We start from the raw sequence: 17,342 nt of genomic DNA on the forward strand, positions 1-17,342 counted from the left end.
CATAAAAATGCTTTTCAGATAGCTGAGAATCCACAATTAGGTTTTTTTTGATAAGTTGAAAGCAAGTGAACAAAATGTAATTTGCTGTTACTGAAAAAAATTCCAAAAAATTTTTAAACCATTCTTTTATAGTTTTGGTTTAGTTTTTATAACTATAACATATACCTATTTCTCTTACACAAAAGTGTGTGCAAGCATTTGTTAAAACATGACTTAAAACCTGTAGTAAGTATAATAGAAAAACTTTTCCCATACTTCTTATTCCTATTTGAGGATATTTTGATATTTGACTACCGAGCAAAGCGAGGTGTTTATAATAACTAGAGTGATAAGTGTCTGTATCTATGTGACTGTCTGAAGATAACTTTCGAACTGCCCATTTGATTTTCATAAAATTTGGTAGGTAGGCAAGTATGGCTGGTGTGATTTTTTAGTTCATGTTTGAGCAAAAATAGTCCAGATTTTTTTTACCTACGTATTTAATAAATACAAGTGTTGCTTTTAAAATAAAATGCATTACTCAATTTCTGGCTTGGAATCCAAAGATACTGCAGATGTCCATGATACTGCATGTCTCAGAGTGAACTAACAAAAAATTACAAGAATATAAATTGAAGTTAAAGTAAAATTATGCTGGCCCCTTCTAGTTGTGGTAGCCACTCTAATAAAACCTCCTTGCTCGATATTATATGGTGTTCAACTCTCTCTAATTAATATGGTGTATTCTCATGGGATTCTTGGCGCCTACCCTCGTCGCAGTAAATACCAGGAACGCTGCTGCTGGATGGTCTGCCCAGACTGATAGTCCAGCTAGCACGTCACTGCCCTGTGTTACTGTCCAGAGAGTAATTATAAAAAGGAAATTTAGTAGTGTTGTGTGAATAGTGGAAAATTTGCATATAAATGAAATAATAATAACTGAAAAACATCTGATTTTAATGGGTTCTTGAATATGGGTGTGAAGTTACTGTTATCATGTAATTAAGCGAGAACAACCAAGGTGTCAAACCTAGGTGTCGGTAATTAGATGCAAATAACATCACTGGAACACATTGAATACAATGCCGGGTCTAGCTATACGTTGTCGGAGGCTTGAGGCTCTCTTCACAGGACCTCCAGGTGGTCTGCTGCTACACTGGAACACTGGATGCTGTAAGCTGTAATTGACGAACTACAGAAGCTCTGAGGTAGCCGGGTATCTGGATCGGTCTCACCAATCGTCGTGGCCAATCGCAGCTGGCGCTGCCCTCAGTTGTCTGGAACCACTACGGGACGAAAACGGGACCGACGCGGAAGTTGGCACTCGAAGTCGCCGATACTCCCTATCTAGGACTTATTTAGTCCAGATACAGTTCTCTCAACTCGTAGAGCGGAGAATTCTAAGTAGTACACGATCGCGGATGACGCGAATCTTCTATTTCTCGGGCGGCAACCAAGGCTTTGGTTCGCCCCAGCCCGAGAAACGTCTTCCCGCTGCAAGATGGCGATGGCGTCTCCTCTTCCTCCTTATAACTATTTACTTTCAGTCCCTAGCAACTAAGGAGCTATCAATATCAGCAAACAGAATAACCTGCATAGTGAAATAAAAACTTGGATGTTAGAGTGTAAGAGTATCGAACTAAGACCAAATGAATAAAGTTTCCAAAGAATAATTCTTAGAAGACCCTGAAGTTGAAAGTGTGTTGTCTATGGCAATAAGATGTTATATCTGTTATACCTTGGTTGTCCTCTTTACAATAAAATAGTTAAATACATAATATTCGCTCATGGAATATACAATTAATATTACAATAATAATAAAAATAATAATTATATAACTGTAAACAGTTGTACTGGTTACAAAATGTAACAGAATTATATTTACTACTTCTGTAAAAAGAACTGTTCATTTTTTTAACTTTTAAAAAATATGCACAATTATCTATTTTTCATATTAATAGTTGTTAGGTTGTTGATTACATTGCAAATATAATTTTTGAGGTCGGTGTTATTATTGTAATTCAAACTATTTTCTTGGTTTGTTTTTTTATTATTATGTAACTTTGTAAGGACTTTTATCAACATATCTACATTTATAGTTTTCTTTGGAAATATTTATTGAGTTAGTTTTAAAATATTAGTTGTTAGGTTAATAGTATTTTACTTCAACACAAACTGGGTTTGTTCTGATTATAAATACCTAAGTAAAGTACTAACTTTGGTCAGTACCTACCTACATTAAAATCAGAACATCCCTACGTCTCAGTTCGAGGCAAACTTCTAGTTGAAAACGGTTACAGAGATATGCACGGGTAGGCATGTTTCAAGAAAAAATCTGAACCTTTAGACTGCAATATGGTTTGCCCACGACCTGTGATTTCTAGCCTTGAAATTGGTTGTCGTCTGCAAGAGAAGCCAATGCCCTATTTGTCGGGCCATTCAGGACGTGTTTGCTTTCCCGGTGAATTACTTTGATTTATGTGCTGACAGCATTGGTGTAGCTGTGTTCATAAAGTTGGTGGGGGGGGGGGGGAAGGGGGGGACATATAATGATTTTGATGTCATGTAAACCCATTCCCCTCTTACCGGGGGTCCTCCACCGGAAAATTTTGATTTTAAAAGTGCAAAATAGCGCTTTTTAAGCAGTTTTTGTATCTAACCATTGGATACATCGATGTTAAAATTATTATTGTTTCCTTAAGATAAAAATTTGATGAGTGAAGAAATTACAAATAAAGTTGGGCAGAATAATATTATAAAATAAAAATATCACGGTCTAGAAAGTTGGGGGGGGGGGGGGGGGGGGACAGTCCCCTCCACCCAAAAAGTTCAGGGGGACATGGCCCCCCTGTCCCCCCCGGTTCCTACGCCCCTGGCTGACAGTAGTCATGCACCTGGAATGGATTCGGCCAATCACGAAAACACGGACGACGCTACAGTGTTTCAACTCCCGGCAAGCCTCGAACACGCCCATAGAGACAGGGTTACTAAGCCTTACCCGCGACGGTGGCTGTGACGAAACACGTCGGAGCGTCGGGCGTGAATGCGGAGGAAGAACACTGCGCTGTTTCGCAGGGAGGGAGGCGCAGCATGGGGAGAAGCGTGCCGCGCGGTGGCGTGCGCTCGCGTGCTGCCCCTGGCCGTGTACGCCGCCCTCACGACCTGGCAGCGCCACCACCTGTTCGTGTGGACGGTGTTCTCGCCCAAGCTGCTCTACGAGGCCGTGCACACCGCCGTCACCGCCGTGCTGTTGCTGCTCACGGCGGCGTGCTTCCAGGTGAAGTAAAAATATGGTTTGCTGGGTGTACACACAAAAATAAAATAAAATTTTAACTTTTGTTGACTATTTTATTTTTTAAATATTTACCTGTTTTACAATTTTGTGAAAGAAATAAAGAAAACCACCCTTTTATAGTGTTTATGACTATGTACCAAAACATCACCTTTTTTACAATCAAAGAAATAAAGAAAACCACCCTTTTATAGTGTTTATGACTATGTACCAAAACATCACCTAGGAAAAAAAAAACATCCTTTCACAGCCTGGGTCGTGGCAGACTGGAGCATGATTCTCCTCAAATTACTTTCACTGGTTAAGATTATACTACCGAATTCCCTGACTTTCCCTGACCAATTGAAACTTCCTTTACTATTCTTCTATTTTCCTCAGTTTTTTTTTTGCACATTAACATCTTTCTCTTCAAAATACCAATATAATTATATAATTTATATGTTATTTATACAGGGCCAACATCCCCATACTATTGCTAAGACTAAGTTTAAATTCTTCCACACAACGAGTAAGCAGCATAGAGGATAACCTTATCTATCCTATAACACATAGCTGTGTTAAGAGTGAAAAATGCATATGCAAAAAATTAAAGGAAATGTCAGAAATTATAATGAATTAAAGAATTAAAAAGAAGAAAACATTAATTAAAATACCATTCAGAATGATAGGCCTGGCTTGATGTGATGCTGCGTTTCTTAGCATCATTTTCTTAGATAAATCAAAATAATTTATGTATAACAATTATAAATTATATGAATACTTACATAAATAAAACAAATACTGTAACTAGGCTGACTACACTACACTAGCAGCCCCAATACAAAGCAATATGAGGTTCATCCTTTATTTTGTAATAGCCCAAACCCAAAAACTGTAATATCTAAATAGAATTGTTATTTTTTTTATGAAATTTTAATTTATAGTTAAATTTTAACTTAGGCAATATTTAACAATCAATATATTTAGTAAATTAATAGTATGGGGTGGGTAGAAAGGAAGAGGAAAATTAATAAACATATAGAAACAGTAGGTGTAATACGAAAGTAAATATTTTATTTTTAGAGAAATTTACATGAAATACAAAATTAAAAACCACATTTTACATGGTGTCCATAAAATATAGTGTTACAAAAAACACTCTGACGCCCTTTCCAATACGTTGTGGCGCCCCCGAGAGCCACAAAGCACACTTACTCATTTAAACAAACTCAGCTGGGATTTTACCTACTTTATTAGTATTTGAGGTTATAATTAGAGAGAAACACACACAGCACTGCGCCTGGTCAGCCTGACCTCGGCAGCCGCAGCTACCTCCCACATCACCCCTTCTCCCTCCTGTTGCTACCAGAGGGTAAGTAAAGAGGCGGGAAGCCCTCCTAGCATTGTTGGACAAAGAAGCGAGCTATGCCCATGCAACAGTCGAGAACTAGGCGGCCGCGTAGCCGCAGCGAACTGGAACAGCAGCGCCTCCGCGGCCCTCGAGGCTCCCGTCGGAGCGGAGCCGCCCCTCCAAAGCTCATCAGCTTACTGATGACGTAGCAACAAACGCTCCTTTAAAATATAACATGTGGCTGGACTCTATATATGGAAAGTCATATCTTTTCGATGACCAAGTGACAGGGACGTTGGAACATTTTCATGAGTGGGGGGGCAAAAAGATGTATCACACTTACCTCAGTCCTAGAGCAGGGGGTCCGGGAAAAATTTGGAATTTTAGATGCAAAATTGTGCTATTTAATGAGTTTCCGAACCAAAATATTAAATATACCATTCCAAGAATTTGATGACGTAGTATGTATTAAATACTACTCTGACAGTAGATGTAGAGTAGTACAATTTAAATAAAATACCATCTAGGAATTGGCAATCATTTTACAGTATACTGACAATCATAAATTTGATTTTCTAATCAATGTGATCACCAAATCAACGTGTTTAACTACTGGTTGAGAAAAATACTACTAGGACCAAACATTTATTCTGGGAAAAGGAGAGGGGCAAAATGCTACTCTCCCCCCCCCCCCCCCCCATGCATAACAGCACGGGGGCGACTCGTCCCTGCTGCCCCCCCCCCCCCCCTCCTGTCCCGACGTCCCTGCCAAGTGATGAAGTGTGCATTCAAAACATCAGTTGCAGTAATCTATAGTTCTGACAATGTGAAGCAAACTGATAAACATGGTGTCCAGAAACTCTGTCAAGAGGAGGAAGACTATGCCAGTAAAGGTTCTGGTTGGTCTCTGTCTAGTACAAACCGATTGTAGCCCAGAATTAGTCATTTCATGTTGATGCAGGACTAAGTGATTATAAGATTGTTAACTTATGCAAGAGTTCCTGTGGTAGAATAGAAATTATGTAATTTATTTTGTAAAATAACTTGTGTTTTATTTCTTGTACCTGCCACTTTTGTAGTATTTAAAATTTAATTACCTTTTTTTTACCTTAACCAAGTATCGAACCAAGTAACGATTCAATCATTATTTTAATAAGTGATTTATTTAATGAATTTTGAACTTTTTCCCGAATTTTTTGGTTAAATATGACAAATTTCCAAGATGGTGGTCATAATGGCTTATAGGATGATGGTTGGCTTAGAAACTATGCATATTTTATGACTTACCACCTTATTTATTGAAATTGATATTTTTTACATAAAATTAAAAAGTATTGCTTCGATCAGGTATCAAACCAAAGACAGGAACTGATCGGATCAATCAGTAGGCCTATATTGATTACAAATTTATTTAATGAATTTTGGAATTTTGCCCGAATTTCTAGCTAAATAATTACACAATTCCAACATGGCACCCAAATGTCAAGATGGTGGGTGTCACAGTATTAATAAATGATTGCTGCACTCTAGCGGGTAAAAATTAAACTATCATGATGGTGGTACACACTAGGAGCCGAAAACAAGATGGTGGCCTCCAGCAGAAGAAAACAAGATGGCGGACATGACGTGATATACCTATATACCTTCAACATTTTTTTTTACTTTTGCTCTTACCGATTTCGAACCGAGGACTTCCAGATGTAAGTGCTTTTTTAAATAGTATTTTATTAAAATTTTATTAAAAAAATTTATTATAATTCTTAAAAAAAATTCCAAATTTTTATTATAAAAATTACGGTTTTTCAAGATGGCGGCCGTAACAAAAAGTACAACGATCTAAAATCCAATATGACAGCTGTAACGAAAAATGTAATGATGTCATACTCATCCAAGATGGCAGGTGTAATGAAACATGCAAAATTTATTATTCCAAGATGGTGGCTGTAACGATATTTGAAATTTTTTAAAGATTTTTAATTAAAATTTATTTATTAATTATAAAGTTTAAAATTTTCCCCGAATTTATAGCATTAAAATTACGGATTTTCAAGATGGCGGACGTGACATCATACTAGCTGACGATATATATACCTCGACATAAGTGGTGGGAGGCCAGTCTGCCGACAGCTTCCATGGAGGAAGGATCGGTCACCATTTTTTTATTTTTTTGCCCTTGCCGGGTTTGAACCGAGGACTCCCTGCTGCATTGTGTAAGTGTACTTATTTTATATAAAAGCTTTTAATAATTTTTTTATTAAATTTCATCCATTAATTTTTTATGAATTTTAATTTTTTTCCCGATTTTATAACAAAATTACGGATTTTCAAGATGGCGGCCGTAACTGAAATTGCAACTGTGACGTCATGATACTAGATGATGTCAGAGGCTTATCGCAGGTTGTAGACATGGATGCTTAAGCTTCAATAAGGATTATGTGTTCTTTGTATGACAAAAAGTCTTTTGAGGTTTTTCGAATTCCTAATTTTTAAATTATCAAAATTTTTTGGAGGAGTTTTTTCCCAAAAAAAACTAGGTATTTTGGCGAATTTTGGAAACTTTTGAACGTCAAGGTCATCCAAGATGGCCGCCGTGATGTCACAATCCAAGATGGCGGTCGGCACCACGGTACCACCGCCTGGTGCCTGTGCCCGGAGCCCCATTTACATACTACTTACAAGTTACAAGTAACTTTAACTATTGGGGGTACTGGGACAACACAGAGCATAAATTCCCGGGTAAGAATCCAAACCCAGTATTATTAATGCGAACACTATTTTGTAGAGATACGGCTGTTTTCTTATAAGTGTAAAAATTTACAAATATCTGTGATTTTAAATGAATATTTTTGTTCCACTCAAAAAAAAAAATCAAACAGTTAAGGAGTGTTGATTGTTTGACGTTTCGAAGCTCGCTCATCATTTGATGATATTTATTTCCAGAACTATCGGATAGTTTTGAAGCATCCGGACTGAAGCGCTTCGTTTTTAAACTTTTTTTTTTTTCAGGGCAGTTAAAATGGCTGAAACGTGTGATTTCACAACATTTGATCCATGCACGATAAAAAAAACTGTTCAATGACGATACCACGCTATACGCACAAGCGAGCGATCACTGACACAAGTTCACATTTTACTAGATACAATACGCGAAGACAGCAAAAATTAGTTTTGGTATGAAAGATATAGATGTTGGAGGAATACGATTTGATATTTACGTGATTCAGATATTTGTGGTAGATATTACATGTTCCCATCTTGGTATTTAAGGGGATTAGGCCTCCCCATCTGGCATATTCAAGTATTCTGATACTATTTGCTATAAAATTTCTGTGCCAAGATCTAAATTTTTTGGTTTTACATGGCACAGGACTTACCCACTTGCTGAAGTCGAAATTTGTGAACTAGTGTGATTATCATACAGTTGTAGTCGCCTGCGCGAAATAATAATTTATTTCGCTGTGCTTACAGACTACAGTATGTTAGTAAATATGTGGTTTCAGCAAGGTAAAGAGGGTTGGGAGATACAATTTATGCCTTGACATGCCAAAAATGGGGATAAATAGTTCAAAAATATATTTATAACAAAAAAAAATGAAACTAAGCCCCTTGCAAATCTACACATGTTTTCAAATGATAGCTCACACAAATATTCCATCATAATACAATGAAGAAAAATTTTGTTCACCATAAAGCTTCCTAACCAAGCATTACAAAGAAAAAATATCATTTCTCAGTCTACTAAACGCTAGTGCAACCTGTGGGGTTATAAACGCGTTTATTACGAGTTCCACACGTCCTTGTTTATTAAATTATAAGTATATGATTGGCTTTTTGGTAATTATTTATTACCAATAAGCAAATCATACGCCCTTTAATGTTTGACTTCAGTCTCTGTTAATTTTTACACCGTTAGAAATTACACTAAATGTGCGGACTTGTCAACGAAGAATTTAATTCAAATAAACAAAGTGTTCTTAATTTCAAATAACTGAATCTTCGTAGAAACTACGGCGTATTTCGACATCCGAGTTGTACGTTTCGTTCTGAACAAAGGTTGACACACGCTTGGACAAAATAAGATTTTTTTTTTTTTTTACTGCAGACTTGACCAGTTTTCGAAAGTTTCATTAATATATTATTTTTTGTACTCCTGTTCAACGTAAGTGAACTCGGTGTCGTGTGAATTCACCACGATGGCCGAAAATCGTTTGTGACCAGCGTTCTTCGTATTTTGAACGTGAAAATTGTTACCTTGGTGAGGGAGGAGGGGGGGGAAGGCAGTAAAAGGGAAGCAGGTTGGCGACAGCTGGCACAACTTGAGCCTATCTACCCCTCCCCCTCTACACCCTACCACTTATCCACTCCGACACCATGCACGTCAGTTCGTGCGACCCGCCAGTCGACGTTAAGCCATGAGGAGAGACGGCACATCCGGACCGGAACGCTCCGCCCAGGGTAAGCAAGCCCTCTATACCGGTAGCCTACGACTCATGTAGTTTCGGTTACCTGCCACGTTCGTGCAACTTCGGATTTCTCTCAAAAATTGAAATTAAAAAAAAAATCGAAGGGTTGGGTTAGGTTAGGTTAGGTTAGGTTAGGTTAGGTCAGTCACAACATGCTTGTTTTCATTGGAAACTTCTGATTTAGCGGCTGAAGAGGCGTTAATACCAAAACGCAAAACTTCGGAAATCTTCGGAAATTCTTGCAGGGAACCGAATCTGCGTGAGTTGTAGGCTTCCCCCCCCTCTCTTCACATCGTTCCCGGCTCCTCACTCCTCACTGACGTGCGACATCTCAGCTCTCGGCGTGCGGCGTTCCATAACGAGCAATTCCGCGAGTGTAACGGAAAATGTTTGAACCGCGCAGTGCTGCCATCACGTGGCGGATGGCGCGAACCAAAGTTCACGTAAGACAACCGTAGGAATTTTGTAGTATCAACTGTTTAATGAATTTTTAACAAAATGATCAGCGTTTTTATTAAAAATTAATTTTCGAAAATCATGTCTGAAGTCGGGGTTTAGTTTATTTTTCCCCAAGGCTTTTTTTTTCTGGGCATCTGAACTGTTTATGTTTGTTTATTACAAGGTGGTAGAAAATAAATTGTGGAGAGAAGGAATTTGCTGAGGTGAATCTTCCTTTAGAAATATTCATCATAATTATTTAGGTGACTCGTGATGAGTCAGTAAAAACATAATAAAAAAAAAGTATTTAGGCTCATAAAAATGAGGGTTACTAAAAATGGTGCTTTCCTATATCATACGTAACCTAATAAAACTTTTGAGTTGAAAAGTAGTGTTTTCATGCTGCTGGATATCTGTCACGGGGAAAAACATACGTAGCCTACAATGTTTATTTACTAGACTACCGACAGAGGTCACTATCTTGTCGAAGTTTAATTGGCTAAAATGAGCTCACAAGAATTCAATAATTGTGAACAGATTTCGCACAGCTGGGTCTGCTATGCACTCGCTTATATTTTCTGATTGTAAACCCACCCTAAAATGTATTCTCTCGAGAACAGTAGCCAGCAAACAAATGACTAGCACTTATAAGGAAACTCATCACTGTCAAGTCCACACAGAAGAAAAAAAAACTTTTTTATCATTCAATTCCCAAAATTTCTAGGCGTGCAACATTATTAAAGTTTAAGAGCTCTTGTCTTCCCTTCCCTCAAATTAACTCTCTTACGATACTGTTTTTTTATTACCTTGAAGCTATCATAAACGTGGAGTTCAATCAACACGTACTTTGTTCGACTGTCTCACTTTAAATTCGTTCTAGTTTGCCAAGCCACAAATGCTGATATGGTTCGCGTCATATGCCACAGATGGCCGCACCGTGGTTACACATTTCCGTTCTATAAGACTTCCTCTCCATTCACGAAATTACTCCTACCAAATGCTGTATACTGAGAGCTGAGTTGTTACACATAAAATAGATGTGGGGTTAGTTTCTTGCAAAAATTGGTCTTTTTTTCCTGAGAAAGTAGGTTTTGCACACGTCGTAGCTAAAACGAAATTTTGGTTCGGCTAGTTCTGTAACATGATGATACGTAAAGTCTTTGTTGAAGTTTACTATAGCAAAAAAAAAAAAAGTTTTTTTTATTTCTACAGAAGCGCGGTTGTTCATTTTTCTAAGTGGCAGTAACCAGTAGCGTAGCCAGGATTTGTGTATGGGTGGTGTCAAGAAGCATGGCCCCCCCCGTATTAAAGCGGGGGGTCCGGGGGTCCTCCCCCGGGAAAATTTGGATTTTAAGGGTAAAATAGTGCTATTTTAGCAGTTTTCGATACTTAAATTTAAATATTGTAATGGTAAAAATTTTATTAATTTTAATATGAAATTTGTTTGAGTGATGAATAAGAAATTAATTAAAGATTTGGCGCTGGGGGGTGGGGGGTGGTTTTGAACCCCTACCCCCCTCCCTTTGGCTACGCCCCTGGTCGTAACTAAAATTATGTCTTGGGTGAGGTCAGTGATTTTTTTTTCCTAACCTAACTAAAACTAAGTGTATTTGTAGGTGGGGTCCGGGTTAGGGAGACACTCAGGTGCGTCTCAGGCCGAAGCCTATACGCATGGTCGTGCTGGGATTAGCATTGCATCGTGTGGTCTGTGCAAGGATTTTCCAGCATGACTAACTCTACAATCTTAAATCTATATTAAAACTATGTTAATTTTGGCCCAGGTAAAACCTACACACACAGGGGAACATAGACACATGCGGGATATAGTTATCATGCATTAAAACTCAGCCTCACGCGACATGTTGATTTTGTTTTTCGATATTTTCGTCATTACATTTTATTAAGAGACATTTCTAAACTTTTAACTCCGAAAACATCCTTTTGCATTTATTGTTCTACCACAAATATTTCCAACTGTAATACCACGCGTGTAGAAGTCGCGCAAGTGATGATGTCTACGTATTAGGTACAAAAGTGAATATCAGCTGGAAATATGTGTGGCAGAACTACAGATTCAAGGGAGGTATCGAGTTAGAAATTTTATAACTAGCCGTTAAATAAACGTGTAACGACAAAAAAAACGAAAAAAATAAACATGAGGCGACTGAGGATGGTCTGGATGAATACTTGGTTGGAGCAGAAAAGAGTCTGCCATGCGGTGTTATGGGGGCAATTGGGCGAGAGGTCCACTTTCATATCTCAGTCGCATGAGGATTGTGGTGACCAGAGACGCGAGCGCCCCTGGCGGTGGGTGGCTGCACTCGCTACCTATCCGGCTTCCGGCAGTTCTCCTAAAACTGAAGAAGAAAGGTAACACAACAATCTACAAACTAGGCCATAGTGAGTAGTTTGCCCTGCAGATTATTTTTAAATGGGATTATGCGTTAAAACTTATTATTATTGTATTTAATTTTTTTTAAAATTAGAACTACAACTAAGTAATGAGGGCATTTTTTTTAACGCTAGTATCTTATGGCACATATCTTAAGTTACTATAATTGTACTTAAGAGTGGAACTGTCGTCGTATGCAGATTACAGGCGAATGGAGATGCAAGCTTTCGAGTTTGTATTGGTTATTTTATAACGTAATCGCCGCTGCCGTGCCATATCAACGGCACTGCCCAGCAAACAGCACGCCACTCGTCGTTATCTGCGGACCATATCGGTGTGTGTGTTTGCAACTGTGGGGCGGTGACGTTTGGGCCGGGTACACGCGACAGTAGCTGACTTCCGCGTGTTCACATACGAGCGATGCAGACGGAATCAAACGCGGCACGGACGCGACGCCGCAGAACTGCCGCGATCGGAACACGAGGCGACAACGTCGGATGACTTGACTGCTCCAACTTCGTCGCGAGCAGACTGTCTGGTGGCTGCAGCGTTCTACCTTTGAATATATATATATATATATATATATATATATATATATATATATATACACACTGTATAGAAGTCGCCAGCCCAGGTTAAAATTTCTAATACGGTTTTGAGGTAGTTGGTTAATTCACCGCCGCAATCGCCACCATCTCTAGGGCATCGACTTGCGGCGGTCCCTAGCGGACAAGTGTCGAACTCTTCAAACACCCCTTCCCCCTCCCGTTGAACGATCTTGAGCTGCAGTGAATGATGGAGGAGGGGTGCGGGGGAATGACAGCGGGCGACAGAGCTGCCCTCTAACGTGCAAATAACAACCTAAGACGATACAGGGCGTTACGGCAGCGCACTGCAGCGGTGAAGTTCCCAAGCTGCTCATCATACGCTCCTGAAAAACGTAGAGTAAATCCTATCCACTCGCGACTTCTATACAGTATATATATTCAAAGGTTCTACGCATGCGCGAGTATTTAAAAAAAGAGGGGAAAAAAATATAGCGCATGTAACTCAGTACACGTGATAAAAGTGAAACTTCTTTGGCAATTCAAACCTCGACTCCTAAGTGCATCTTAAGGGGTTTAACTGCAGAGAGGAAGAGAGAGAATAAGACAATTTTATAAATAAACATGAATTAACAAAGTTATTACTCACTCCAAAACAAGTTCAAACCCCGTTGTGCTGCCCTCTGCCCTAGTACTCCCTTAATATATGCCAGCAATTGGCGTAGCGTCAGGCGCAGGCGGGTCCCTACCGCCGCGACCCGCCTATCCCTGCAGCATGGCGGGGTTCAACCTGAGCCACTCGCCGCCACGTGGAGCCCGCCCCAGGGAACGAGGTCCGACAATTTTCTGCTCCGTCCGCAACCTACTAGCGCCAGAAGTCGTTTCACAACAAAATGTTCCATTAAAATTCGGCCTTGAAATTTTACTCCCCTAGCGCCCAAAGAAGTTTCACTTAAAAAAAAATTGTCAAGAAACGTATGCCTTAGTATGTTTATAGCTGACTTTTTTAAAATCTATTTTTCATTGTTACTTTAATTTGAGCAAATATTCTTCTTAGGTATTTTAACAGATTTTTCTCATCGGGGACTTGGGTGGAGATCGATTAGGATTTACAGTAAAGGAAAGAGCTATTTTGTATAATACATATTTGAAAGAGTATCACGACAACAAATTGATTTAAAAATAAAAAAAATTGGGGAAAAAAACAATAACGTAACGGAAATTCGGTGATAGGTTTCGCGTCTTGTCTGATTCTGTGTGCACGAAGGGGAACCACACATAACTTAGAAAGTCACAACTTAAAACTGTCATAACTTAGAAAACTTGGAAAAATCCACGTAACTTAGAAACACACAACTTAGAAAGATCATAACTTAGAACCACACAACGCAGAACCACACAACGCAGAACCACACAACGCAGAACCACACAACGCAGAACCACACAACGCAGAACCACACAACGCAGAACCACACAACGCAGAACCACACAACTTAGAAACACGTAACATAGAAACACGTAACATAGAAACACGCAACGCAGAATCACACAACTTAGAAACGTCGTAACGCAGAAAGTCACGACTTAGAACTATCGCAACTTAGAAACACACAACTTATAACTGTCATAACTTAGAAACACGTAACTTAGAAACACGTAACTTAGAAACACGTAACTTAGAAACATGCAACGCAGAACCACGCAACATAGAAACGTCGTAACGTAGAAAGTGATAACTTAGAAATATCACAAGTTAGAAACACACAACTTAGAACTGTCATGACTTAGAAACACGTAACTTAGAAACACGTAACTTAGAAACACGCAACGCAGAACCACACAACTTAGAAACGTCGTAACGTAGAAAGTCATTACTTAGAACTATCACAAGTTAGAAACACACAACTTAGAACGATCATAACTTAGAAACACGTAACTGAGAAACACGCAACGAGGAACCACACAACTTAGAAACGTCATAACGTAGAAAGTCATAACTTAGAACTGTCATAACTTAGAAAATTCTAAGTTATGTGTTTCTAAGTTGTGTTTTTCTAAGTTGTGTGTTTCTAAGTTATGACAGCACCCCTGCACGAAGTTGTCGCTCTGTGTGGTGAGGGCCGGGGGGGGGGGGGAAGAGGGAGAACTGATCGGAGGTCAGTGAAACGCGAGGCTACCACCAAGCAGGCGGGCACGCGACTTGTCGCGACCTCGCGAGTATCGGCAACAGTTGTCGGGACAAGAGACAACCCCGCGGGAAGGCCGGAAGGGAAGCGAGAGATAGCACCTCGCGAAGTGTGTCACTTGTCGGGGCGTTCGACCCTGTCGACCGTGTCGACTCGCGTCGCAGCTGATAAATGGTTTTCCGCGAGAAGGGGGGGGGGAGGTAGGGCAGCCTACTTTTCACAGACGAGAGAGCCAAAACCCGAAGTTCAGGTTTTTTCCCCGTATCTTTAGTGTAGCTATCCTAACCAAATCAACCGTCCACAGTGTTTTAAAGTATTTATAATGTAGCTGACCTAACCTAATTGACCATTAGTATCCTTTTTATCAACACCGCCATATTTATTTACAATGAACAAAAAAAAAACCGAAGATGCACGATCGGGAGTTTGGCTCTCTCGTCTGTGAAACGAAGGCTGCCCGGGGTGGTAGGGGGAAGTCGTAATTTATACAGTGTTGCCGGAGCACAATAACAGGCGGGGGAGTTTAAATTTCTCCTTCACATGAGAGACAAAATGTAAACATTAATATTTAATTGTTAATACGCGATGTTTTTTTTTTTACTATCGTGACAATATTTTATTTTATTAATGTGTACAGCTTTGACCTCCCAAAAGGTTTCAGAATAACGAAAGAAAATAAAACGGAACGTGTGATACATTTTTTTTACCTCTACGTCACACATTAATATTTAATATACAAAAGCTAGTCTTACGGAGAAATTGTTTACACCCGTTAAAGGATAACAATAAGATAAACAAGGAAAAAAGTCAATATGAAGAGAAGAGCTCAAGTTAGCGGGAGAGAATCGCAGGCAAAAAATAAAATAAATAAATAAATAAAACTTTATGTTTTCCTTGAGCGGTTGGTACGTGCCGGCCGTTGAGTCACGTGTTGACGCAGCTGCTAGGCCGTGGAACGTGCATCTCGCCTTACCGCGTAGCGTGCAGCTGTCCCGACAGATGTCACCGGCGCGTTGCCTCAGATAGGCCCTGTACCTACTCCTACCTGCGCCAAGTTGGCTACCACACATGAGATACATATATATTTTTGACGTGACAACGTCTAATAAATCGATGAACGCCGGCTGCACGCACGAAAAAGTGTCCCGTTACGCACATTGTTCCGTTACGCTGTGTCCCGTTACGCTCATTGTTCCGTTACGCTGTGTTCCGTTACGTTTTTGTTCCGTTACGCTGTGTTCCGTTACGCTGTCGGCGAGTGGAGTAATAATAGGTTATGTTACAATTGACTAAAAAATTATGGTGATTCATATAATTGATGATAGATATTTGATTACAGTTTATTTATATGAAAACTTGTTCATAATTATATTTAAACTTTATAGCTAAACGCCAGTTTTTAAAATTAATTACAAGTCATCTACACGTGAACTGTTTCGTCGACTGTTTATGAAGTGAAGTGAAAAGTTAATGTGGTTTTCATTGCTTATTACAACAACAATTTTGGCAATAAAGGTTAATTATTCTTGCAATTTAAAAATCTGATTACTAGTATAATTTCAAGTATTTATTCTTTTATTATTAAAATAAAAATGATTAAATTTTATTCATAAAATTCTGCAATCATTTCATCAGTGTTTTGTTATGACGTTGTGACATTAAACTATCGTCCGTGAACCGACTTTACAGACAACCGATTTTTTTTCCCCCTGTGCCGGGGTAGGCGTGGGGGCTTCGTCCGGCCAGGACGGAACTGGAAATGTTCCGCTGTTCCGCGGCGGCGAGCTATGGGAAGGTTCTGGAGCGCGGGTTGCACACACCCTGGACGCGTGACGCGTCCGCGACGTAAACGGAGCCGCTTTTGAAACCCGAGAGAAGCGCCGGTTGGTGGTTGGCGGGGAAGGGGTGGGGGGGGGGGGGGGGCGCGCACACATCACGTGTTTCACGGCGAACGCGCGCGCAGTTTGTTTCCCCCCCCCCCCCCCCCCCTGCGCTTCCATGGCTGAGGGACTCCTGGGGTGAATGCATCGACCCACGACCGGTCCCCGAAACATGACCCAAGTCCACGGCCCCCACATTCGATCACGGGCCCTGTAACCAGGATCGGAGATGCCCCCCCCCCCCCCCTCCACCACAAGTTTACAGTCACGTGCTACATTATAATTGCATGGTTAACTCTTTTACCTACACTCTTTTTTAGAACGTTATTTAACCTGAAAATACAGGGTATAATAATTATGGTTACTATTTCATAAGTCTAAACTAACCTTTATTTATACTAATTATTTTACTTTAAAATAGCCGCAGCGAGTACGTATATTTATTTCACACACTGAGATAAAAAAAAAAATTGGTTGTCTGTAAGGTCGGTTTACGGACGATAGTTTAACGTGACAACGTCATAACAAAACATTGATGAAATGATTGCATACTTTTAAGAATAAAATTGAATCATTTTTATTGAATTATTACTATTTTGTATGGATACAAAGAAGGAGTAAAATGAAATCTACAATTTAATATATAAATTTACTTTTATTTGCACTCATTATTTCAAATATGCTTATTACTTTAACGAAGAGATTATTTTAACTATAACTTTTATACATGTTTGCTATTTAACTTCTTCCAATCTGTGTTACTCTGTTAAGGATAGGGTGATGATAGGAAAAGTAGGAAACGAATTGGAGTGTTTCAAGTTTAATGTGCCTCGAAAA

The 17,342-nt window shown here is 39.5% G+C and overlaps 1 protein-coding gene across 5 annotated transcripts in view; it reads left to right on the forward strand.

Annotated features, from left to right (window-relative positions):
• The window catches only part of LOC134540013 (GPI ethanolamine phosphate transferase 2), a 28,497-nt gene extending 25,172 nt beyond the window's left edge, over positions 1 to 3,325 (forward strand). For all 5 annotated transcript variants that reach the window (XM_063382440.1, XM_063382438.1, XM_063382439.1 and 2 more), the window contains one exon: positions 3,055 to 3,325. In XM_063382440.1, coding sequence (XP_063238510.1) covers positions 3,055 to 3,265 — 211 coding nt within the window. In that variant the 3' untranslated portion in view covers positions 3,266 to 3,325. The remainder of the gene's footprint in view (positions 1 to 3,054) is intronic.
• Positions 3,326 to 17,342: the final 14,017 nt, after the last annotated feature.

The sequence above is a fragment of the Bacillus rossius genome, chromosome 16 (assembly GCF_032445375.1).
Source record: "Bacillus rossius redtenbacheri isolate Brsri chromosome 16, Brsri_v3, whole genome shotgun sequence".
Taxonomy (NCBI): domain Eukaryota; kingdom Metazoa; phylum Arthropoda; class Insecta; order Phasmatodea; family Bacillidae; genus Bacillus; species Bacillus rossius.